The sequence below is a fragment of the Lathamus discolor genome, chromosome Z (genome assembly GCF_037157495.1).
Source record: "Lathamus discolor isolate bLatDis1 chromosome Z, bLatDis1.hap1, whole genome shotgun sequence".
NCBI classification, from domain to species: Eukaryota; Metazoa; Chordata; class Aves; order Psittaciformes; family Psittacidae; genus Lathamus; species Lathamus discolor.
This window is the reverse complement of record NC_088909.1, coordinates 17794076-17819705: the sequence shown is the minus strand read 5'-3', so window position 1 is coordinate 17819705 and position 25630 is coordinate 17794076. Positions and strand designations below refer to the sequence as shown.

At 35.0% G+C, this 25630-nt stretch overlaps 1 protein-coding gene across 5 annotated transcripts in view; it reads left to right on the top strand.

Moving 5' to 3' along the window:
* Positions 1-25630, top strand: part of RPGRIP1L (RPGRIP1 like) — an 80637-nt gene that overhangs the window by 20959 nt on the left and 34048 nt on the right. For 3 of the 5 annotated variants that reach the window (XM_065664122.1, XM_065664121.1, XM_065664125.1), the window contains 11 exons: positions 2951-3097; positions 4123-4196; positions 8159-8286; positions 14092-14198; positions 14422-14472; positions 15631-15810; positions 16447-16564; positions 17521-17973; positions 19615-19766; positions 21981-22347; positions 24970-25205. In XM_065664122.1, the coding sequence (XP_065520194.1) occupies positions 2951-3097; positions 4123-4196; positions 8159-8286; positions 14092-14198; positions 14422-14472; positions 15631-15810; positions 16447-16564; positions 17521-17973; positions 19615-19766; positions 21981-22347; positions 24970-25205 (2013 nt within the window). The remainder of the gene's footprint in view (positions 1-2950; positions 3098-4122; positions 4197-8158; positions 8287-14091; positions 14199-14421; positions 14473-15630; positions 15811-16446; positions 16565-17520; positions 17974-19614; positions 19767-21980; positions 22348-24969; positions 25206-25630) is intronic. The other 2 variants (XM_065664123.1, XM_065664124.1) reach the window with 2 other exon arrangements.

The following is a 25630-nucleotide window of genomic DNA, read 5'->3' as shown; positions in this document are numbered from 1 at the left end:
ATTAGATTATTGTTTTGTTCCTTTTTCCCTTGTTTTTCTGTTTCTATGTTTTGCTTTGATTCCCTCCCCACTTCGGTGTGATATATGTATCTTCTTTGCCAGGGCAGCACTTCTGTTATTAGCTCAGATTTAATTTTTCACGGGGTGAGCTATGTAGAATGAAAATTCCAGGGGAGACAGGTTTCATGTGGCTTTTTGTGTTCTTAAATAGAAAGCAGTAACTAAGCTGTTCCATTTTAAATCATATGCGACTTTTTGGTAATTTACAGCAAACATCAAGTAGTTATGCGCTTTCTTGGCAGAAGCTGAATAGGAACACATGCCTAGGATTCAAAGTGGTGTTTGAAGATGTTGTTTCTAATATTCACAATGAGAACTGAATTTTTGAACAGGATGAGTACGTTTGCTCTTTTTTTTTTTTTTCTTTTTTACAAGATAACGGATCCAGTGGTTGTCCAATTTTTTGAAATCTGTCTACTGAACATGAATAACTGTAATATCCAAAATTTCTTATTTAGAGGGCATGTACTTCCAAACAGAACAGGTTTTTAGTATTTTTATGTTGATTTTTTTTGGTGCCTATTGCGCTCATTGTCATTTGCTTTAAGCTTGTACCGATTGAAACCCATATAATTCCTCTATGTTCATCTTTGAATTTGAGTCAACCGAAAATGTGAAATCACAGAATGAGAGCCTAGAATCCTACTCCATCTAATCATATTGAAGTTGGTCTTGCTACCAAACATTTACAGGACATTTTGTTGGTAAAGAATTTTAATGTAGCCAGTTAAATGAAGGAATTGTACAATCTGTTTAGAAGAACAAAGTACCCTGAAAGAGTTTGGATTATATGTTTGATGCCATAGGTATACTTGTTTCCTTCAGTTACAGACTGAACATTCAGGATTTCATAATTTGTAATAGTTGCACAGGTTAGCAGGTTTCCTACAATTTTAAATACTACAGAGTTAATTCTTGTGAACAGCTGGTACGACAATTTCACAACTGTGCTTCAGAGCAGTTTATGTTCATTTGTGCAGTATTTCTAGGAGGTGTAGATCCATTTTCTTTAAATGAGTTCTTTCTAATTGACAACAACATCAAGGCATGTTGCCCGAAGATAAAAATGTCCAGACTAGAAATACTAAAGTCATTATTGCAGTTGTTGGCATGACCTGAGTCTTGGGATACTCCAGGAAAAGCAGGAGAGAAAACTGTTTGGGCATAATGGAAAAAATTGCTGATGGAACACTCAGATATAGAAGAATATCCAGATAAAGAATGCATTTTGCAATAAAAAATTAAAAGCAATAATGAGGGTGAAGTCATGGTTCCCTTAGTGAGGAGGGTTAGTTCAAAATGGTCAGGAGAGTAACAGAAATATGGAAGGACTGGAACAAAGTTAAAGCAAGGGAATTTTTCAGGATATTTTTAGTGCTTTAATGAGATGGTTTGGTAGAATAAATACGAGTATTGAATTTGTTTTCGACTGTTTTGGAAATTAAGGAAGGAGATGAGGGTGAAATGGTATATGAAAGCAGCTTTGCAAAGTGTTTTGGGGTTGTGGTTTTTTTTTCTTCAAATATCATGGGTTGAAACAAGTTTTTGAAAGAGAAAAGAACTTCAGGAAAAAATTGAAGCTGAGAGATGAGGGAGAAAACATGAGTTCACTTGGACAGTTGGAAGGGCTAGAGAAAGTAAGGATTCTGATTTTGAGGAGACAGGAAAGAAATTTGGAGAGAAATGAAAAGAGTATAAAAGAATGATTTTTAAGGTGTGATTTTTTTGAAGTTATTGAAATACAGTTCACAGCTATAGAACAGAGCAAGAGGAGCACTAGGAAAAGACTTACAAATTTATGAGTAATACAATTCATTATCTCTCTGAAATAAGGCTGACTGCTAATATTATTTATTCGCCATGGTATTTTTCTTCCTGAGAAATGAGATATGAAAGGCTGAAGATCAAGATAGTGATTGGGTTTTCGGTGGGGGTTTTGTTTGTTTCTAGGATGATCGCACTGCATGTGAGCCTAAACAACTTGTAAGGATTCACATTCAGTTTCTCCGTTTAACCACTTTGTAGGAATATTGTATGGGAAAAATGAAGCTAACTTTTTTTCTGCCTACATCATAAAACATTATCTATACTCATACATATATATGACAAATTTTCATATGATCATTTTATTAAACAGGAGATTAGCTTTTGGGCTGTTTTGTTTCAAGTCATACTTTGGATGTGATCTACATTTAAATTCTTAGTGAATGAACCTTTATTAAAGCATTGTGGAACATAGGCAGTGTAATATTAACTAATATTCTGGAAATAGAGGTTTTATCAGCATCTTCCATTTAATATTAAAATTGGTTAAATGTGCCTTAATATAATCCATAGAAGTAAATTAAAATGTAAAAAAAAAAAAAAAAAAAGGAAAAAAAAAAAAGAAAATTATAAGTCCCTTGTTAAATTAGTGCCAGCAGGGAAATAGAACTGAGCGCATTAGGATTATGAAGCAATTATATATCTACAGTTAAGGGTTAACAGACCTGTGGCAAGCTCTGTGATTAACACAACTGAGATCAACATTCATTTTTGCTTGCTACTGCAGTGGTTTTGGTCGGCATGTCTAACCACTGTAACCACACCAAAATCTTTTAATTGCTGAACAGATGTATTTCTTGGTTGTTTTCATCATGACTGAACTAAGGGCTTAATGTTCCTGAGAGCAACAAGAATGGCACCTTCTCCTGACCATACATAATGAAAGTTGTTTTCAGTTATGTAGTTCAAGAGTGTCTCCTGTTGTCCACATTGAGTATATATATTAAATACTGCCATAAGAGACCTTGGGTTGAATATGCAATGTTTTAACATTCGAGTAAGTATGTTTTGTGGGTTTTTTTTTGTTGTTGGTTTTTCCTGGATTTTCCTTTATTTCTTTTCATAGAATGAAAAGAACTTGAAAGCCAGCTATGATGCCTTTATAGCAAAAGGCGATGAACTGAATCTACAGCTTAAAGAGGAGCGGTTAAAGTGCCTTCATCTTGAGAAAGAGCTGCAGTCCATAACCATCTCAAACCGAAGGACGGAAGAGGTGAGATTGTCTTCAAGAGAGCTAGAATCTGCTTTAGGTAGCACACATAGGTAAGGGGAAAGTAACCATGGGATATTCTAGTTGTGGAGATATAAACAGACCTTGGGATAAAAGCAGCTTGTGGTTGCTGCTTGCATTTCATAAAATCATTAACCATACCTGGTCCCTGTACCACATAATCACTGGGGCAGTGGTTGGACAATATTTGAGGTTAAAGTATAGGATTTCATGTCAATTCTGATACTAAATAGGTGGTTTGTTAACTGGAAAAAGTCATAATACTTGATTTATTGAACACATATTGCTAGTGTTTTAGCATTATTTCAGTCCAATTTAATTACAGTATAGTGTAGCATTACATCTTACTCAGCAGTTCAAATCAATCAGTTCTATGTCTTTGTCTAATGGGTCTCAGAGACTAGTGTCATCAGTAACAGTCACCCCGAGATAGGGCTAAAAATCAAGTGGCGCTTATTCCCCATTCTCTTCAACATAGGCAGAGTAAGAGTCTGCAAACTTATTTGGGGTTTTCTCACATATTTGTTTTTTCTTTGTTGTCATGCATGTAGGGTGTATGTTAGCGATTAAAGCATCTCATATTTTTAGAACCATATCATTCTTTCGTGAGTATTTTGAAAGCAAGGTTTTTTTGCTTCTGTAAAGGCTATTAAGAAAATATTTACTGTACAGAAGCCATTAACTAGCTAATATTAATACTAAAGTGGAAATAGAAATCTTTTATCGTATGGATTTTTTTTTTTTTTTTTTGATAGGGCAGAATGTGATTATAGGTACTGTTGTTCAACTAGACATGTTAGTCTGAGGCTCATATAAAAAGGACTGTCTGGGCCAAAGTAAATCCATGTGTTGAGAAAAACAAAAAGTGTTATTTGGAAGCTCTTAAGGTACTGTTGTATAAAAAGAACAAATGAAAGCCTGACAAAATATTAACTATTTGTCTTTACACCTGCATTGTAATTTTGTTTTCTGGTGTGCATTTCTTGAAACTTTCTCCTTTGTTTTAGTTACAGGAAAGAATAAATGATCTAGAAAAAGAGAAGGAACTCTTGAGGGAAGACTATGATAAGCTGTATAACAGGTAAGTTGTTGGTTTTGCATATACAAAACTTGGTTCCTGGCCTGTTTAATAGGCCTTCATATACTGTGTGCTTGAATGTGCATATTGTGTGTTGTGAACACGTGTGTGTATATTCATGCTACAGTTCATCATATCAGTAGATGTATATGGAAACTTTTATGGTCGTCCATTTCATCTGTTTTGTCGAAAAGCAGCAGCTTTCATGTTTGCTCTAATACTCTCAAAATAGCAAATTGCTTCTTTTAAAAATATCTAATTAAAAAAAGTGGATGTCTATTTTGAACATTCAACACAAACATTTCTTATTTTAATTTCTAATAATTTTTTTAGGGTTATTGTTGAAAGAAGAATACATCTAGGTAGATGTATTCTTTTGTGTTTATTTTATTTATTATTATTTTATTTTGGGAAAATAGGGTTTTGAATTTTTTGTATGAGTTCTTGCAGCACTTCTTAGTGGACCTATGTAAAGTCTGATATTTGCTAGCTTCTCCATTGTTTTTTTTTTGAGGGACGGTTTGTTTGTTTTGGTAATAGCTAGCATTTCACTTCTAGCGCTTGTGCTTGAAATTTTTGTCTGGGCTTACGTAAGCTTTTACAAAAGTTCCTGTACATAGTAAGTTGTATGAACTGAATCAGCAGTGCATACAAAGCAGAATACATTGGCAGATATGATTCAGAAATTCTCTGGTACAGAAAAGAAGTAATAATAGTCAATTGTCACGGGCATATTAAAGGAAAAAAATGACCTTCAAATAAGCTTTTCCTCTATTGTGAAACCATGTCCTTTGTATTGAAGAAGGTCAGAAAATAAGATAAATGGCCTAGAGCTAATAATTGCCTTGTAAAGTTGTCAAAATGCTTGAAGTCTTTCCTCATATCAAAATTCTTTCCCCTCTTAAAGTTTGCTTTGTCAATGTGATGTCTGTCAAAAAGTACAAATTACTGAAGACAATGTGAGTGATAGCAAGTGTTGTTTACAATATTATTACAATATTTATTATACTTTTTGTACTTTCTGTGATGAAATTAAAAATTATAGTAGGAAAAAGTATAAAGCATTTTTTACATGTGAGTTGTAACAGTTGTATAATCACAGTATTTAGAGTTTTGTATGGGGCAGTTGGTCTTGCTTAAGTTCGTTGTAGATTTCTCTGAAGTCTGATCATGTTATAGATATAACTGATTATAATATTTTATTTTCTTCTGCCATTACGCAGAGAAATACCTCTTACAAATCAATTCATAATTTTGTGTTGGAATTTTCTGTTTAAATAAAATCTTACTGAGATAATATAAAAAAATATTTAACTAGGCACATTGAAATGTGGTTCTGTCATAACAGTGATCTACACATGGCTTTCCTTTCACCTAAAAACATGTATCTTTTGTGTATATTCCCATTTAAACTTTGATTCATGTTTCATCATCCCATGTTACTGTATAGGTAACAAGAAATGAGAAAGAAAAATGGCTCATTTAATTATAACTGTTGTTTCATGGCCAGCCTGTTCTGTTGCCCATTTGAACCATGTGACTTCGCTACAGCTAACCTGTTGCTAACAGTGGATAGGCCAGTGTCCACAGGTGCCAGATAATTAATAAATACTTCCTTTTTTTTTTTTTTTTTTGTCTAATGGAGAAAAAGAGGCATAAATGCAGTCTTTGCTAATGTTATTTTTGGGGAAATTCATTTGAAGTTGATGGGAATTTTGCCAAAGGCAAGACTGATGAGCTGGATCTGAAAAGTTTACAAAGAGCAAATATGAATCTGTCAATTGACTCTTATTATTTAGTCAGTATCCAAGAAAACAATTTGTTTGGATAAAAGGTTTGGTGTAATTGTTTTCATATGACCTTGTAATGCAAATCTAGCAATGCTTAAACCCCCTCTAAAGGAAGTGGTGCCAGATGTGGTTGACCATTTATAGTTACCCAGATGGCTCCAACTCCACTGAAGTACAGTAAATGTGAAAGAAATTCCACATGAGTTCAAGTAAAAGTAATCTTAAAATTCAAAGGAAGAAAATGTCAGAAGTCAACTCAATTCAAACTGACAGAAACATTAGCTTGGATAAAATCTGTCTTCCAAAACGTTCCTCATTTAAACATCTTAAAATCTGCATTACTATCAGAGTAATTCTTTATGGTTTTTCTGCCAGAGTAGCCTTTTGAAAAGCTAAAATAACATATAGCTACATCTTCATGTGAAATAATTTTACCTAAAGTTAACAAGTGCACATGTAACTAGGTATCATGATCATTAAAATTTTAAAACGTGCTCGGAAGTGTGGCAACTAAGGGTATTTGGCATCTTGCTTAGATTTACTCTTTCCTTATGGGAGCCAATCAAACCTTGACGAGTGGTAAGTCAAAGTATTATATATATAGAACACCCTGTGTCTCTTCTGTAGCTGTACAGTGTTATGGAAATGAATGTGGGTTCAGTGCATTATATTTGCTGCACATTATCTCCAAAATTATAGCAGAGTGAAGTAAGTATTAATGTAGGACTTAGAAGCATCGCTTAAGGTTATGTGTGCTGTAAAAGACACTCTATCACACTGTAAGATGGTATATGCCTAGAGAACTGTATAAATAGGTGAGATTAGATACAGTCTGAGAAAAAGACAAAATACAGAGAAATAGAACTGGTTTTATGGAGATCACAAATCAAGAATATAAACTCTTGCCATATACTTCAGAGTCCACAGTTCATGCTATAATGTTTTTTCTTTAATCTTAAGGCCATTCTTCAAATATATTAGATAAAAATGCACTTCTGTGTACTTTATGTAGTCGTAGCCATCAAAACACAGTTCTCTTTCAGTCATCATCTACAGTAGGTAAAGCTATGTGGGCTGTCCTTCTGTGATATTTCCTTCTCTTCTATGTTTGGTTGAGGCTTTTGTTGCATAAATCTCTGGGAGAGATAAATTGATAGATATCAGAAGACTTTTTTATTTAACTATAGATTTATTTTTTTTTTTTAACTAGTGAGCTTCACCAGTGTGAAAAGTAGAGGAACTCACTCTGTTTTTCTAAATAACCGTACAATTTCTGATTTTTCAGAGAGTACAAAACTGAATAAACCAGTTTATGATTGGTTAAGATGAAAGACAATTTTCCAGACTATAGGAATGCAATTATTGAATAGTAATAATATGAAGACCAGAGCACTCATTGTCTAAATTACATGCAAGCATATTGCATTACTTACTCTTTTTACCTACTGTAAAGTATATAATGCATTTAATTTGATTTCAGTCAGATTTATCCATTTTGTTGTGGTTTCAGCAGTTCTCGTTCTGTGTCCATGCAATCCTTATTGCACAGAGATTGGTGACTTCTAAGTAACTAATGTGTTACAGGCAGAAGAGTTACTCTAATTTCTTGCCCACCTCTGTTTTTTATTTCTCAAAGTAGGAGAAATATTACTTTGTATGTGCTTAATCAGTATCAGAATTGTTGTTTTACAGTATGAGAAAACTGTTGTCACTTTATGGTCAACATTTCTTTGAATGGGCAACTGACTTTAGGCTCTGCATGTTTCACAGATTTAAAAGAAATCAGGTGGGTGATCCTGGTTCTCTACATTAAGAGGTTTTGTATGTGGAAAGAATGGTTTTGTCAGTTGCTGAGGTTTGGAATTGTGGATTACTCTGGGATATGCATCTGAATTCCTTTTCTAGTCCCACAAATGTTGCATGCTGCCAACTTTTCTGATTTTGGAGCTCTAAATTGAGGCCAGTTCCTTTGCTCATCCCACACACTCTTTCATGTTTTTTAACCGCAGCCTGAGAAAGGCGCCTTGGTTTCAACAGCAGCAGACCAGCATATGTTTACTTAATTCCTGAGACATGATGACAGTGGTCTCTATGCCACTAAAAGCTTTTTTCTTTATTATATTCTGTTGAAGCTAATTTCTAAAAGTTTTTCATATGCCACATGTTTTATCGCAGTGTCTTCAGTATGACCCATGAACAGCAATGGAAATTAAAGGAACAGCAACTGAAACTGCAAATTGCTAAACTAGAGACTGATTTAGCAGACAAAAATGAAATCCTTGACAAGATCAAAGTAGAAAGAGGTATATTTCTGTAATAATTATTATTTTCTCATGATGTGAGACTCTCCTGTGTTGGAGTTCAGGTATATTGCCCAGAAGAGTGTAGTTTCTCGTCAGTGATTTCAGAGCTGCCTTTTCAGTTGATCAATATGCTTAAATTATGACTAGCTGTTAAGTACAAAAATTGATCCAGTACAGGGTTTGTGCTGAATGAGGATCGTATAACTCCAGCTGCATTCGATGTTCATCTGTTGGGTTAATATTTACTCTTTATTCTGTATTTATCCACTTCTCTACATTGAAAATTCTTATGGAAAAGAGGACTATCTGACAGGCCCTCTCAAATTATAAACCACTATTTTATTTACTGTACAAAGGTACATGAAGCCTTTTTTTGGCCCTTGAATATGTTTAATTGTCTTTCAACACTGTGAATTCAGAATTTTTTTTGTATTTTCAGTACACACTAATCTTTATTTACAGCTGTGTACATTTAGAAGAAAACTGTATTACTGTAATATACTGAACAGATTGTTTCGTTATGCATTTTTCTCATGCCATAAGACAACTTCCCAGTGGATCTTTAAGACCTTGCAATGCTTTCTTTTTTTTCATTTCACTACTGTGATATACTGTGGCAGCAGAGTTTATAAAACGAGAGCACAGGCAGTAAGTAAACTAAGTATTTTCAGAGTTGATTCTTCAAATGTGTATTTTTAAATGGTGCATTTCTGTGAACAATCTAATAGAATGAAATAGGCCAATTTGTTGTGAATAATTCTTATGATTATGGCTTGAGTTTGGCATATACTTACCATTCAGATTCAAGTAGCTCTACCGAGTTCAAATACCACATTAAATATTTAAACATTTTACTTGACCACAGCAAGTGTTTGCAAAATTAACCTTAAGTGATACTAAAATAAAAAAATAAGGTGCCTTAAGACATAATAATACAAAGTTATGTCATATTGACAGAGACAGTTGCTTATGACACCTTGATTATGCAATGCAGAATTTAAAGTGATACTGAGAGCTTGAAAATGTTATAGGCCATACTATTGTTTGGCTAAGATAAACATGGAAAATCAGGCTACACGTTCCATCTTCTGTCATTCTGTCCTTGCCTGAGTGGCAAGACTTTACCACCCCGTCCACAGATTGGCTGGTGTACTCTTAAATTGGATCACCAGGTTACTGCACTTTCCATTCCTATTGAATTGAACATGCTGGCAGATTGAGATGTTGTAACACCCTTCAAGGCCTATATCTAGGTTCTGATTACAGCTTCTTGTCTAACAAGATTTAGGAAGTATAAGTTTATTCGTCACACACTTCAGCATACCTGTCTTTGCTGAACATCCCTTTCACTTTAGCAGGAGAACTGGAGTACTCTTTGCCTTAACCTGCTGCCTAGAACTGGTGTAGAAATACTGTCTTGTCTAAGCTTGGTAGCTTGGCATGTAAATTTTTTTTTTTTTTCAGAACTTCTTTTCCAGACTAAGAAAGATGTTAAAATAAATGCAGTCTTGAAAATTCTTAGTGCTAGAGGGACTAACATCATCTTGCCCTTTTCCATGTCCTCCTTCAGTGTTTCTCTTTTGAAGTGATAATGTAATTTCAGTTTTAATTTTTTAGTAGTATTTTTCTATCCATAACTTCATAATGCATTTTTAATGCCCAAAAGAAATATATTTAGACAGAAAACAGAGCAACTTATTTCGCATTTTGACTATGTTTGCTTGTGCATTTTTTATTTTAGGATATGGTATTTGCAGATGCTTTATCATCTTTCCCCTGCCCCGATTCCCCTAGACATTTATTCTTGTGTTTCTTGTATTTTGAATATCTCCTAGATTCTCAGCCATGAATTGCACTATCTGTTTGGATCACATTCATTGTATCTTTCTGAGAGTGTTGGTTCATGCAAGTCTCAAAAGGCTGAGATAAGCTAATACAAAATCTAAGTTGAAACAATTACCATAGCAAGGATTTCAATTACTATAGCAAGATATAGCAAGGACTTCTCATAAATTCATACAGTATCTTTAGTTGTTAGTATTTATGTCTAAAAACTTTTTATTTTTCATTAGTATAATCTCATGCCTCACTGTATTTGTTGTTCATATTTATAGTACTGTTTTATACAGAGTACAATATTTACTTGATGCAGTTTTTTTCGTAGTTGTCTTAATGGACAAATATTTATTCTGTGTCAGTGAAAGCTGATACGTGAAATGCACAAGGAAAAAATATATTTCACTCCCTAAATACAATTCTTCTGCCCATAAAACTACAAAAAAAATATCAGCATAAAAACAGTTCCCGTTTTATTCCATGGGGTAACACGAGGATGATCAGGGGACTGGAGCACCTCCTGCATGAAGATAGGCTGAGGAAGTTGGGGCTGTTCAGCCTGGAGAAGAGAAGGCTGCGTGGAGACTTCATAGCAGCCTTCCAGTACCTGAAGGGGGCCTATAGGGATGCTGGGGAGGGACTCTTCGTCAGGGACTGTAGTGACAGGACAAGGGGTAACGGATTAAAACTGAAACAGGGGAAGTTTAGATTGGATATAAGGAGGAAATTCTTTCCTGTTAGGGTGGTGAGGCACTGGAATGGGTTGCCCAGGGAGGTTGTGAGTGCTCCATCCCTGGCAGTGTTGGATGAAGCCTTGGATGGGATGGTTTAGTGTGAAGTGTCCCTGCCTATGGCAGGGGGGTTGGAACTAGATGATCTTAAGGTCCTTTCCAACCCTAACTATTCTATGATTCTATGATTCTGTCTTGCCCTAAGTTGGACCTCCACAAACAGAGGGTTTGGCAAGGAAGAAGGGGAGATGGCGTGTGATGATGGGTAGATTATGGGAGAGTAAGAAAAATTGGTATCATTTGCTTTGGAAGCATGTACTTTCTATTTACAGGAAAAGACAGTGATGGTTTTCTTTGCTTCTCCCCTGCTACCTGGTTGGTACTGGTCAGTCTAGAAAATTTTTTTCTGTGAATTTATGTAGGAGGTGAACAAATGCAGAGGCTTTTGCTGATTAAGATTCTAATTATTTTCATGTTTTGTGACCAGGTACAAATGTTTTGTGCAAGTTTAATTCAGATTAAGCTTTTGAATAGGATTGCAGATATTGGCACAATACATATTTTGATTCCAGCTGAGAAGTACAGTATTGTACAGTCCTTAAGTGTCCTTAAGTGTCTTCTAAGGCCCTTATCAAAACAGGGCTATTTGCAACTCTGTAGTCTGCTTCCACTCGTGGCTTTGTAGCCTCTCACACAAGCTGCTGTGTAGCATTTTCCAAAGCCTCCATGGCAGTGGATTCCTCTCTTTCTTGTTCTGTCCCTGTCAATAGCCTTGCTTTTGAAACCCCTGATATTGTTGTGATGATGTGTTCTTGTGGGATGTGGTTACCAGCGGTGTGAGAATTGCCTCTTCTCTCCCCTCTCTTCTTCCCTGTAAGTTGCAGCCTTTGGGTTGAAGTAGGGGAAGCAAGCTAAGCAGCAGCCCGCACACAACACCAACCCTGATCCAAGCATACTGTAATCAGTGCTGATAGTATTGTAAGTGGAAACAACTAATGGAAAGTTGGAGTGGCTCCTGATGAAAAACAGTGCAATTATATGGGAAAACTGAATGGCAGGACCTTCCTGTCGCCTCTGTTTCACAATGGCTATTGCTGAAGTACTCATTTCCACCTGCCTTTTTCCTTGTATGTCTTGTGTTTATACCTTTCCTTAAGATCATAGAAATGCACCCTGTTGAGAATCTGGAGAGGCAGCATGGACAGCGCTAAGGTAGCCTGAGCTGTGCCATTGACAGATTGGCCCTTTTTGGTTCAACAAGCTGTTGAAATTGCCTTGATTTGAACACAAGCTCATTTCCCTTCCGTTTGCAGGCTCGAAGTTAACTTTTTAAGCAGCAAATGTGAATGAATATTTAAAGTGAATGCAAAACTTCACTAGGGTTTACATCACATAAAGAGCGGACTGATCTTGCTGTTGTCAGAAAATTCATGACAATGAGATAGAAGGCCTTAGGAAGGGATATTTTGTTTCCTTATCCCTAGAAAAAAGTGCCAGTTCAGATCTCAGTTTATAATGCAGGGAAAAGAAACATCAATATGAGGGGCCCATTTTCTCTGTGGGAGACCTTCCAACAGACAGACATAGGTCTTTTGGGTAAATTGTTTGGGTGGGTCGAGAATACTCGATTCCTGGTAAAGTGTTTCACCATCTTTTATGAAGGCTTGTCTTCCCTTCACATTCACAAGGCAATTGTTCTCTTATTCACTTGTGAATTTTTAGCCTTTAGTGGTTTTAATTAAGTTTTCTTCTCAAGTGCAGAAATGCTTTGCATTTTCCTCATAACTGCAGAGAATTAAAACCTCACTGGCGATGATGTGTTTGAATTGAAAGTGATTCTTGTGGGGTCCCAACACATGTACAAGTCAGGCTACTGTGTATAGGAGCAGTGGCATTACGGATGATTCATTTTTAGTGAAAATGTCATTTAATTTATAAACTGCAAAATTAAAACTACCCTGATGTCAGTTTTTGAAACATTTCAAAATCCTTGAGGCTGGTGTCTCGACCACCTGTTTCCTGCTGAGTTTAAGACTCTAAACTGCAAAGCTACTCTGTAAAAATAATTAAGTTGTGCATCATGCCCTGTGGGTCAACAGAAGAGATTCCAGGATTAAAAAGACATTGTGGACTATTTGATTGAAAGCACTAGAATAGGCTCTTAAATCCTGTGAGTGCAGATGGGAATCACAAAGGCAAATACTTGCACCTTAGGTTGGCAGTTAACATTTACATTATTCAAACCTAAAATGTGAGTTCACAGTACTTAAATACATGGTGTGAGACTATAACTTTGGGACTTTCAAAAAAGCACAGAAAAAAAAATAGAAGGGGCAATTGATCTTATTCTCAATTGTTATTGAGAGAATAAGGAGTTTGGCCAGGGAGAAAAGTGAGAGAGTGCTTTTGTTCCTTAGAAACCTCAATGATTTTGAGAAAAGCTTGCTTTTAAAACTTTTTCATGTGAAAGAAGGTATGTTGTTAAAACTCAATTATTTCACCTAATCCTTAAGTTTTTTTCTCAGATCTTACTGAGCAATCATTGTGGATGCAGCTATGCATGAGTGGGTGTTTGTGTAGAATCTGTGTAACCCTCTGTCAGTAAGTTTAATGGTGTTTACTCATTCAGATTGACAAAGTTTTATATTCTACTTCCTTCTTTCCTCTCTTCAGCCAAAACAGGAAGCTGTACTCAGTTGGGCGTATCTTTCTATTTACAAATACACATAGTGTAGGTTTTTCACACTGTAAGTTCCCTTTTAATGAAACTAAGAATAGTTTGCTTCTTGTTTAATCATAGAATCATAGAATAGTTAGGATTGGAAAGGACCTTAAGATCATCTAGTTCCAACCCCCTGCCATGGGCAGGGACACCTCCCACTAAACCATGCCACGCAAGGCTTTGTCCAGCCTGGCCTTGAGCACCTCCAAGGATGGAGCATTCACAACTTCCCTGGACAACGCGTTCCAGTGCTTCACCACCCTAACAGGAAAGAATTTCTTCCTTATATCCAATCTAAACTTCCCCTGTTTAGGTTTTACCCTATACCAGATCAAAGAGAAGTAGTTTTCTATCCGTGTCTTTGTTAATACTAAAGATTTCCCCATACAAAATAAATTAGTTTCTAGATTTAAAAATTAAAAATTCATGCATTAATTCATATGAAAAAGTGGGTTTATAATTTTTATAGTTATGTTGAATTAAGTAAAATATTTTGTTCTTCTTTTTGACATTAAGACCAAAAGGAAAAGCTGGTGCAAGAGAACAAAGACCTGCAGTTACGCTACCTGGAACATAAGCAACAGCTAGATGAACTGAAAAATCTCATGAAGTTTTTGCCCAAGGTGAACTCTGTTTCTGTTTAGAATATGAGCAAAAAACCCCATTCTATATTTTATGCGTAGCACAAATATTTCTTGAAAGTAAAAGTGTACAGAAATATAACTTTATTTATTCATGCTATCAAGCAAAATGTCATGTCTAGTGAGCATCTTGTTATTCTGAACGGATTTCTTCAATATCCATTCATGTCTGATAACACCTTTTCATTAAGTATTTCTGTTTCAGGAAAGTGATATTGATGTGGCAGAACTCGGTGAAGCCATCTTGCATATAAAGGTACCTAACAAAGAATGAGCATATCGGGGATTGGAGCTAGGTGATCTTTAAGGTCCCTTCCAACCCAAACCATTCTATGATTCTCTATATTTTGCATTTGATTGATCATTACATGTTTTCTACACAATTCCTAAGTTTTTTAAGGGCTGCTTTATTTCTGCATCTTTCAGTAGCTAATGCTTCAAGCTCATAAGTGTGCTTTTATCATCTTTCGATTTCAGTGAAGCAGAAGGGAAGATGAAAAAACTGCCAGGATGAAATCTAGATTTATGTAGATAATTGATTAACTTTTGATGTTAGAATGAAACCAGATCCCCAAGCATTTTTTTGAAAAACCTCCTTTTTCTCAGTTAAACAACTTATCACACCAGCTAGTTCTTCCTATAATGTTTATTAAAAATATATGTTTATTTATTAATTCTTTCTAATTTATGGGGTATACCATAAGCATGGAAATTGTAAAATGCAATACAGCAATGCTTAGCAATTTTGTTTATTAAAACAGAAAATAGCCAGAAAACGTTATTTTTTTTTCTCTTGTAAAAATTGAAAAGGAAGTGGGGTTGAGGGGCAGAAATCAGTGAAAAAATAAGTGTGCATTAAGTTTCCACTGTTCCAGGGAGTTAGGGTTTATTTTCTTAAGTGTTTACTATAAATGGTATCTTTTTATGCTACTGAAATGCAAATGATAATTCTATAAAGATAATGAACAAAAGAAAGTAAAGCAAACAAAATCCAAAAGCAAACAAATGAAAAACCCAGATGAAAATTTAAACTCCAGTATTAATAACAGAAACAATGTAGACTTGAGAATAATAATACAGGTTTTGTACATTCACTGAAGCAAGATTATTGATTATGTAAAAGGCATATACGTTAAGGGGTTCATATTTTCACTGAATAGACAGGAGTGATTGCTTCTGAATATCTCATACATTTTAATTGATTCCTGATAATCACAAGATGACATTACAGAATGCAATCCTGACACTGATCTATCTCATTTGTATTTTTTTGTGTTACTACATGCTCAAGATTTACCAAATAATGCTTACTGTTCTTCCAACACTATATCCCAGTATTATGTTTAACCAAACACAAATACTTCCAGATATATTTGCAAAAGCGTGTTTCAGTAATTTTCCAAATTTGCTCCAGGTTCACAAGCAGCAGGAAAATGGGGACCTTGTGTTTTTGGAAAAAATAGAAGATGATAACCGTAAAGATTTAGAGCATTCCATGCGGGAGCTGCAACTAACACATGCAGAAACAGTGCAAGAACTGGAAAAGACAAGGAATATGTTAATTCTGCAGCACAAAATTAACAAAGATTACCAGGTACTAAATTCTGCTCACAGTGGAAAATAACCTGATAACATTTTTAACATTTGTAGCTCTAAAATTTTCCGTAATTAAGACTTGCAGATTCACCAACAGAGCCAGTCTCTTTATAGGTAATGTAACATAAGATTTGCTGGTTTTGAAAGCGTTGTTTAGAAGCATGAGATCCAAATTACTTTAATTTTAGTCTTTTAACCCACCCTGGTCAGATCCCCTTCTTGAGATTATCTCTGAGCTCTTATCAGGTGCTCACAGGGAAAACAGTATTATCAAATAATCTTCCTTTTCCAGAACACTCTGCTTTTACTCTCTTGTGCTGGGTAATTGCAAATTGTATTTTGACTTTTCATTCAATTAATCTAAGTTTAAAATAACAAAATCGTTAGAAAAACTTCTTAGGAGCATAGTCCTGAAAGCATAACTAGTTGGTTTTTCATAATAATGTTTTTAGGTTTTGCGGCAATTTCAACTGATGGCTGTATTGTATTACTGAACTAAAAATTGCTGCTGGTTTTGTGTACTTTAAATGTTCTTTTCTCAAATCTAACTGTATTTTAACCTGTAGGCAAAAGCATGTGCAGCAGTAGTGTAGACGAGTCTCAAAAGTCTTTTTTACATGCCAATTTTTTTCAGAATGAAGTAGAAGCAGTGACACAAAAGATGGAAAGTCTACAAAAAGACTATGAGGTAAAACTGGAACAGTATGTCCATCTTCTTGATATTAGAGCTGCACGCATCAGAAAACTGGAAGGTATTTTCCAAGTACATTCTTCTCTTTTTTTTTTTTTTCATATTTCATGTCTTGCAAATAATTGTTGTAAATTTCTTCTTCAGTGTTTCTTTGAAACATTTTTCCATTCTTAAAAATAGTAATAGGTCAGTTCTTTCATACAGAATTATCTGTGTTTTGTGTCATTGAATTAAATGATGAAGTTGTTAATCAAACAAAATTCAACAAAGCAGTTTATGCTGCAGCTATTGATTAATAAGAATGAAACTACCAAACTTAGATAATTTTTTTTTTTTTTAATAAACATTTATGGTCAACCTTTTATTTTGCTGCCCTATCATTACAGAGTAATTTCATATCTTGCTAAAAATCCCAAAGTCATGGTATAATGTGCCAATGAAATATTTCAATCTGATGGATTTAAAATGTTGGTTTAATGACTTCAGTTTGTAAGATCCTTACATGTAAAGATCTTTGCTGATAATTCTGTCCACTTGGGATATTACAGAGGACAGAGGTCAAATGTATTCTTGCCCTCGCAAATATATAGTTCAACCTTACCAACATACATATCTTTAGTCTCTTTTTGTGTTTGCATAGTCATACTTATTTGGTCATTGCATGAGACTTTTTGCATGAATTTTTGCTTGTTAACACCCTAATAATCTGACAATAATTGTTAGGGGCCTGTGTCTATTTTTATGTATACTGAAGCAGCAACATTGTGGAGGTATTCTTGGTTGTTGTCAGTTGTTGTGCTAATATCAGTTTGTACTGGTTGTTGTCTTGGTTGTGCTAAATGAGCACCAGATGTATGACTTTAAATGTGTAATTAGTTTTTTGGCAACACTTTTAAGAAAGTAACATTGTTAATATAATTGGATTATGCTTTTTTCCTCTCTATTCAGTCATTAATTACACTTGATTTTTAAACAAGATGGTCATGTTGTAGCTCTATTTTATTTTATTTGTTGCAGCCCAACTAGGAGATATCGTCTATGGTACAAAACCATATAAATCCAAACCGGAAATATTGCCAGGTGATCCAGTGGATGAGTTTGATGAAACTTTACATTTACAAAGAGGAGAGAACCTTTTTGAAATTCATATCAGCAAAGTGATCTTCTCTTCTGCAGTTACACAGGCTTTTGGTGTCTGTGAACCTGCAACTTTTTGTACTTACTCTTTCTATGACTTCGAACTTCAGGCAACCCCAATAGTTCATGGGCGTACCCCATCATATGACTTCACTTCTCAGTATCTCGTGCAGGCTGATGACTGCTTTTTGCACTATATGCAGCAAAACAGCATCACATTTGAGGTTCATCATGCATATGGCACAGATTACGAAACAATTGCTGCATGTCAACTAAAGCTTCACAAAGTCTTGGAAAACAATGGGAAGATCTACAGCACAGCGAATTTAGTTGGTAATTACCATATCAAAAATACCCTTTTTGATGCAGCGTTCTAAGTGACAAATACCATGTATTTAAGTGTTAAGTGCATATTAAGTAACAAGTAACATGAATTCATGTATTACTGTTTCAAAAGGAAAAACAAAAAAGTTTCAACAACATGATTTTTCCTGGTGGATGTGCAGCATGTTCTGGTGGTTTTGCCTACAGTTGTGGGAAAGCTCTGACAGGTAAAATTTTGCCCATAATGGCTGACAGCAAAGATGGTATTAATACAGTGATCCTGAAGTATGTGGCATTAGAAGTTTGTGACATGCTGGAAATGGCATTAGAGAATCTTCTCTGAAAATAACAAGTGATTTTTTGTTTTACATAAATGTTACTTGCAAAGGGTTACTTCATGTAAAGAATCTGTTAAATTCTTTACACGCGTAAAGAATTTTAGTAAAAGATAGTAGCACTTTATTCAACAAGATTATACAAAAACAATATGGACAAAAGTAGTAGAGCGTTGTACTTCATTGCATTGCAGTCCTACTCATGTTAGAATTTCTCTATGAATACTCTAGAGAAGATATTTTAAAATGGGACTGATGTTCTTTTTAATTTTGCTTTATTATTTTATATATTGTTAATTGTGGTTTTGTTAAACTCAAGTTTCTTTCATCCTCTGAGACTGTTACTGGTACTGAACTAAGGGGTCCCCACCTAATTAAACTGTGAAGTATACAGGAATTTCAGTAAGACTTGTCTTATGTTTAAGTGAAATTAGATTGTTCTACTTTTGGTACGCAATTTTTCTAGCAGGATATACACTAAGCAAACAAAAAACAACAAACAAAACATAAACATTTCTGCATTATAAGACAATCAAACATCAGTGCCTTATATCTGGCCCACATGTCATAAATACATCCCCTCATTCCTTATGAGTAAGTAAAGGATTACAGTGGCTTTCATTTAAAGTGTTAAGTCAGACATCTTCATATAATAGTCATAAGGCATCAGAAAGGTGTAAACGATGGTGATTACAGTTAATAATACTTCACATAGGAGCATCATCTCTGGAGGTGCTGGTTTTGGTTCTGTGCATTTTCTTCCTTTAATTCACTGTGTTAAATAATTTTAAGATAGCCTGGATAAACCTTTTGTTTAAGAAGTAATTGATATCCTGTGCTGCTTACTTTTTCTTTTAAAAGTATTTTGTCAAATCAGTCTATGCAGAGACCTCTGACTGCCCACTTCTGTCAAAATCTGGTTTAATAAGCCATTTTAAAGTGGTATTTTGCCAATGATTTAAACTGCATACCACTTTATAGGACATTTCCAACTGTTGACATACAAAACCGTCCTATCCTTTATTTGCTTTGTAGAGATTAAAATAAAGAATTTGAATCTATAGCTTGGGCAATAAACGTTGCAGATTATGATATGAAAAAATGGCCGTGTGCCAGTTTTGGATCAGATACATAGAGCTAGAGGAATTGTTGTTTCTGTTTCTAACATGAACTTCATATCTGATGTCACAAATGCTTTCATAATATGTAGTGGTGAGGTAACTAATCCTCAATTTGTGGTGTTTCCTAGCTTTTGACTTAAGAACTTTAGTGGTGAAAAAAAATTGATGAAATCATGTATGTGTTTATTCCTTAGGAATCAAAGGAAACATTCAAAATTATGGTACTGTAGAATACTGGATAAGGTTACGAATTCCTATGGATCAAGCTATTAGTCTCTACAAGGAGAGGTCAAAGGCTCTGGGGTATTTAACCGCCAGTTTTAGGGAACATGAACAACCATCCCAGGTAAGTTTTTGTTTGAACTTCGTATATTGATAGAATAAACTGTTGAATATTACTTTTTAATTTCAAAAAGTTTAAGTCTTGATACATTCAAGGTTAACAAAAGTTGAAGGTTCTTGAACTGTAAAATATCTGTAGCAGTGGAATGACATTCACTAGGAAATTAAAATTTTCACTAGAATATTTAAAATTAGTATATTAAATTTCTTTAGCCTGCAAGTGCCAGATTTTCGAACATTTTGTTCTAGCTCAGTAGTGACAAATATTAAACAAGCTGCATGTCAGATCAGCTTTTTTTTTTAAGATGGACGATGAAGAGAATTTTGATAATATGCACTGTATAATGCATATGTAAAACGCACTGTATAATCATGTAAGAGTCACAGCAGAAAAAGAATGGACTTTCAAAAATCTTTAGCAATTGTTAGGAAATAAAAACAATCAGGTTGAAGTGTATGAATTGAAAAATTTTAGTTTCTAATGGGTGTGGTTTTTTTTTTTTACTTATAGCTGTTTAAATTACAATAAGTCTGAAGTAACTTTAATGTTTAATTATTTAATTATTAATGTTTCATTTTTCCATAATGTAAATTTATATTATTATACTATCTGAGTGTATTTCATGATGTAATCTGAGAAGTATGTTTTGTGCATGAATTGTATTAAAGGTCAGTGTAGGCAATTTCGGAATAACTTCATGTTTAATAACTGTAACATTTGCTTTGAATCTGATTTTTAAAAGAATCAAAAGTATTTTAAGCAACTCACAAAATCTGGCTCTTGTTAAATGCAAAATTCTGTGATTTAGTTTTCTGTATTTTTGATTATGTTATTTCTAGCTGTGTTGCTAACCCAAACACAGTTGACAGGTAAGGCATGTGGAATAGCACATTTTATTGTAATTAATGTAAAATTGCAAATTCAAACATGGCAACTGAAATACATGGATTATGTGGGAGAAAATAAAATAGGAAAAATGGCAGAAATTAAGAACATCTTCTGTAGAATTGCTTGAAACAACACTTTTCAGAAATGTTTCATGGTGGAAACTAAAACTTATGAAGCTGTAGCAGATGGTTGCATTATATTAAGAGTTCTGTCAGTCTGCATTATATTAAGGATTCTGTCAGTCTGCAGCTGCAAAAGTAGCCTCAGTTGTGTGTTCCAAAATTTAAGCTTTCATTAGTTAAACATACATGAATAATTTTCTGTCCTATATAGCAGCAGAAAGCATGGAAACATGAACTGTACATAAACAGCTATAATTTTTTTTTTTTCCCCCAATGCTGTATGTAGCCAAAAATAGGATTCTTAAAGGTGCAAACTGTCATGTTTGGCTTTCATGTTAGCTATTTCAGTGTGGATTATTTAAACAAAATATTTAACATTTTATTGCACAAAATCAAATTGATACGTTTCCCCATACACCAGGCAGAACTCTGGCTTCACACGCAAGATAATTGTATACAGTTAATGAAAGTAGCTGTAATACAGTACAGTAAAAGAGAGTCTTTTGAGATATAGATGGGGATTACTCATTTAAGATAGCTGTATTATTTGTTTTCTTCTTAATCTTGAAGTTTTTATTAAAATGAATTTCTCAGTTTGCCAACTGTGGGTTCCACAGTATGTACAAGTCATGCTGATAGGTAGTTCAAAAAAACCTGTGATATCATTGCGATTTTTAGTTTACCTCAAATACTAATTATTACTCTTCACATGATGAGTTCTAGTTTTTGTAAATTGTTTATGTAGGTAAAGGTTTGAGAGAAAGCAAAAAACAAGAGGAATCTGCTGTGCGCTTTTAATTATTTAAAAGTATATATATATAAAAGGGACTACAATTCTAAAAAATTCTTGACACAGAATAACTGTCAAGGTCAGAATCCTTCACTTCAAAGTGGCACTAGATATGAATCACTCTTAAAACTGTGGTCTTCACTGCTTTGTAGATAATCAAATGACAAGTAGATCATAAAACCTCAGAAGAATAAAGCAAACAATCACAGACCTGAAAGGATTAACTTCGTATTTCCTTATACCGACAACCCAAGAGATGTCGCTGAATTTATAGAACAAGTAATATTTTGACATTTTAAATTAAACAGTAGTTGGAGTGTCGTTGAAATAATGTCATTTGTTCTATTTATATAGTTCTTAGAGTTCGCCAGCATAAGAATTCTAATGGTTTTAATTTAACTTCTTTTTCATTTAAAGCAGCAGATACTCAGAACTGCCCAAGTCAGCACTTCAACAGATGGCAATTTAAATGAACTCCACATTACAATAAAATGTTGTAACAATCTACAATCCCGAAAAAAACATCTTCAGCCAAATCCTTATGTTGTCTACAAGTTCTTTGATTTTGCAGACCATGATACTCCTATCATTGCTAGCAACAACAACCCACAAATAGATGACCATATGTGTTTCCAAGTGCCAATGAATGCAGAGTTAGACCGATACCTAAAATCAGAATCCATAACCTTTTATGTATTTGATGATGGTGAAACGGAAGAAGGTTCTTATGTAGGGAAAGCCAGTGTGCCTCTTATTTCTTTAGCACATGACAGATCTATCTCAGGTAAGAATTAGACTTCTTTAAACTTAACAAAATCTTTACATCCTCTTTTATAACTCTTTAAATCTCTTTAAGAATCAAATTAAAGAAAGGCTCTGCAGAGCGATCTGGACAGGCTGGATCCGTGGGCCAAGGCCAATTGTATGAGGTTCAACAAGGCAAAGTGCTGGGTCATGCACTTGGGCCACAACAACCTCATGTAATGCTGCAGGATTCGGGAAGAGTAGCTGGAAAGCCATCGAGTGGAAAAGGACCTGGGGGTGCTTTTTTGATGGCCACTGAATATGAGCCAGCTTGTGCCCAGGTGGCCAAGAAGGCCAACAGAATTCTGGCTTGTATCAGAAATAGTGTGGCCAGCAAGACAAGGGAAGTAATGATCCTCCTGTACTTGGCACTGGTGAGGCCACACCTCAAATAATGTGTTCAGTTTGGGGCCACTGGCTCCCAAAAAAAGACATTAGAGGTGCTGGAGCATGTCCAAAGAAGAGCAGCAAAGCTACTGAAGGGTCTGGAGCACAAGTGAGGAGTGCCTGACAAAGCTGGTGGTGTTTAATCTGGAGAAAAAGAGCCTGAGAGGGAAACCTTATTGCTCTATACAACTGACAGACGATTTCTTTTCTGTTTTTCTCTTCCCAAGTAACAAGTGGTATGATGAGAGGAAAACGCCTAAAGTTTTGCAGGGGAGGTTTATGTTGGATATTAGGAAAAACATCTTCCCTGAAAGGGTTGTCAAGCACTGGAACAGGCTGCCCACGGAAGTGGTGGAGTCACCATCCCTGGAGTTATGTAAAAGACCATGTAGATGTGGCGCTTGGGGGCATGGCTTAGTGGTGGACTTGGCAGTGTTCTGTTTACAGTTGGTTTTCATGATCTGAGAGGTCTTTTCCAACCTCAGTGATTCTATAAACCTGTATCATTCTTGTCTGACAGAATTTTAACTCCAGTGAGATCCTGGAAGTAAATTTTGCATCTCAGTGTTACTTAAGTCATGGCTAGTAAAAAGTCTGTCAGACCTCTGGAACTGATGAATGATTTTTTAATATAAACATTAAACATGAAATATTAGAGAAAGAAAAATCCCAGGGAGATCAAAAAAAATCTAATATCTCTTGTTTACTAAGACAGTACTAACAGAACATTCCAGTATTGTTGGATTGTAACTCAAACTTTAAAGTGGTGTTTGGTTTTGTGATTTATCTGTGAACTGAAGTCCAATCTGTACCTTACAGAGTGGATAGTAATAATAGAATTTTTTTCTCCTCTTAATATTTTCCAAGATTTAACAGAAAGGAGTGAATGTTTTCTTTAAAATCTACAATTTAAAAAAAAACAACAGAAGAACGTGTGTCCAAACATTCATTTATCATGGTCCTAAGAAAGTTTTTTTAAATCCGTTTTTTGTTCTCTGTACTGGCCCAGGTACAGAATAATTATGATTTGATAAATTATTATAATTGGAATGATGTTATCAGTCTAGCACTGACTGAATTTAACTGCTAATTAATTATGTTTGATCACCGTCATTATAAAGACTTTCATCTGGCAGAGATGGGATTTCCCATATTCCAGCTTGTGCCTGTGGGCTGTCCTCCTCCTGGTGTGCACCTCTGTGTTTTTTCCTCACCCTTCTATTAGGTGGCAGTAAGATCCCGGCTGAGCCTCCTCTTCTGAAAGTTGAGCAGATCACTTCTTTAAGCCTCTCCTATGCCATGTGCTCCACTGCCCTGAAGTTCTCTGCAGCCCTCTACTGGACCTGCTCCAGAATGCCACTGTCTTGTTCTGGAGAGGTTAAAACTGGGCATAGTATTATAAGTGCCATCTCATAGGTATTGAAGAGAAATTATGACACCCCTGGACCTGCTTGACTGCCTTTTTACTAATACAGGCCAGGGTGTAGTTGGCATTCTTTGCTGCAAAGACTCATCCTTACTGGCTTGTATTTGTCAAACAGGACCAGCTCTTATTCTGCAAGGCTGCATGTGGCCAGTCAGCCCCCCACCTTGTGCTGCTGTTTGAGACTGCTCCTGGGCTGATGCAGGATTTTGCATTTGGTTTTGTCAAATTTCGTGAGGTTTCCTTCAGGCCATTTTTCTACAGTGTGAATAGCAGCTCTGCCTTCAGTGCATCAACTGCGCCCTCCAAGTTGATATCAGTTAATATGGTGTTTATAACATAAAAGCTGCTTAATTATGTTATTGCCGACTGTAAGGTAATTAAGCATATGGTTCTATAATTATTCAATGTAAATGGAGAATAGGATAAAATCTGTAAGTAAATTTAGTGTGTTTCTTTTGCAATAGGTTTAGCTACTCACAGATTTTTAAAATTTACATTTTCTTTAACAAAAGTTAGTAAAATATGGAAATGTCTTAGATCTTTTGAAAGATGTCAATAACAATATAATCTGGTATTGGATTATCTGAGGAACCACCAGGACATCTTGAACTAACTCAGTAATCCAGTCCCTTTTAAATTCTGTATTTTGAATGTCCACAGTGTTATACTGGGCATTTTGACACTATTAGCTTCTAAAATTAAGACTTTTAAGTCGCTTAATTCCTGAATCCCATTCAGATTTGCATTGTGTTTTCTTGTCTAGCTATAAAATAAGATAATTTAGAGAAGATATTTACATTTTGTTTTCAGGTATTTTTGAGCTAACAGATTCTGAAAGACATGTTGCTGGTACCATCACAGCTGAATTAAAATGGAAATATGTCTACCTACCACCAAGTGGATTACCAATGGCTGCAGATTTAGGAAATTACATTCAAAATGAGAAATCAATGGCAACTAAATTACTTGCTGAGGAAAAAACTCAGACTCCAGTCCCTGCTCCTTCTTTTACTTCATTGGTGACAGTAAGTAATTTAACAAACTCACAGAAGTTAAGAGATATAAAAGAGCTGTTACAGCAGGTCATTTAGTTTTTCCCCAGTGACCAGGACTTGTCCTTACTGTAAAATAAATGCATAGCATAAATACTTCGTATAACTACCATCTTCAACTTCCTTTCGGAAGTAAAATCATTCTTGTGTTCAAAACTTTTTAAAGTCTTTTATACTGGTAGATAGCTGATTAGGAAAAGGGTGGGGGGAAAAGGGATATAACATCCATTAAGTGTCTTCCCTATAAATCTAGTGCTTATTAATTCTCTTTCCAATGTAGTTGTTTTGCATAAAATGTAGTCACATGCTTGTATAACTTCAGGGGTATGCTTGAAAATTATGACACTCATGAAATCAGCTACTTTTTCTATGGTCTCCTAGAAGCTCAGACAGAACCC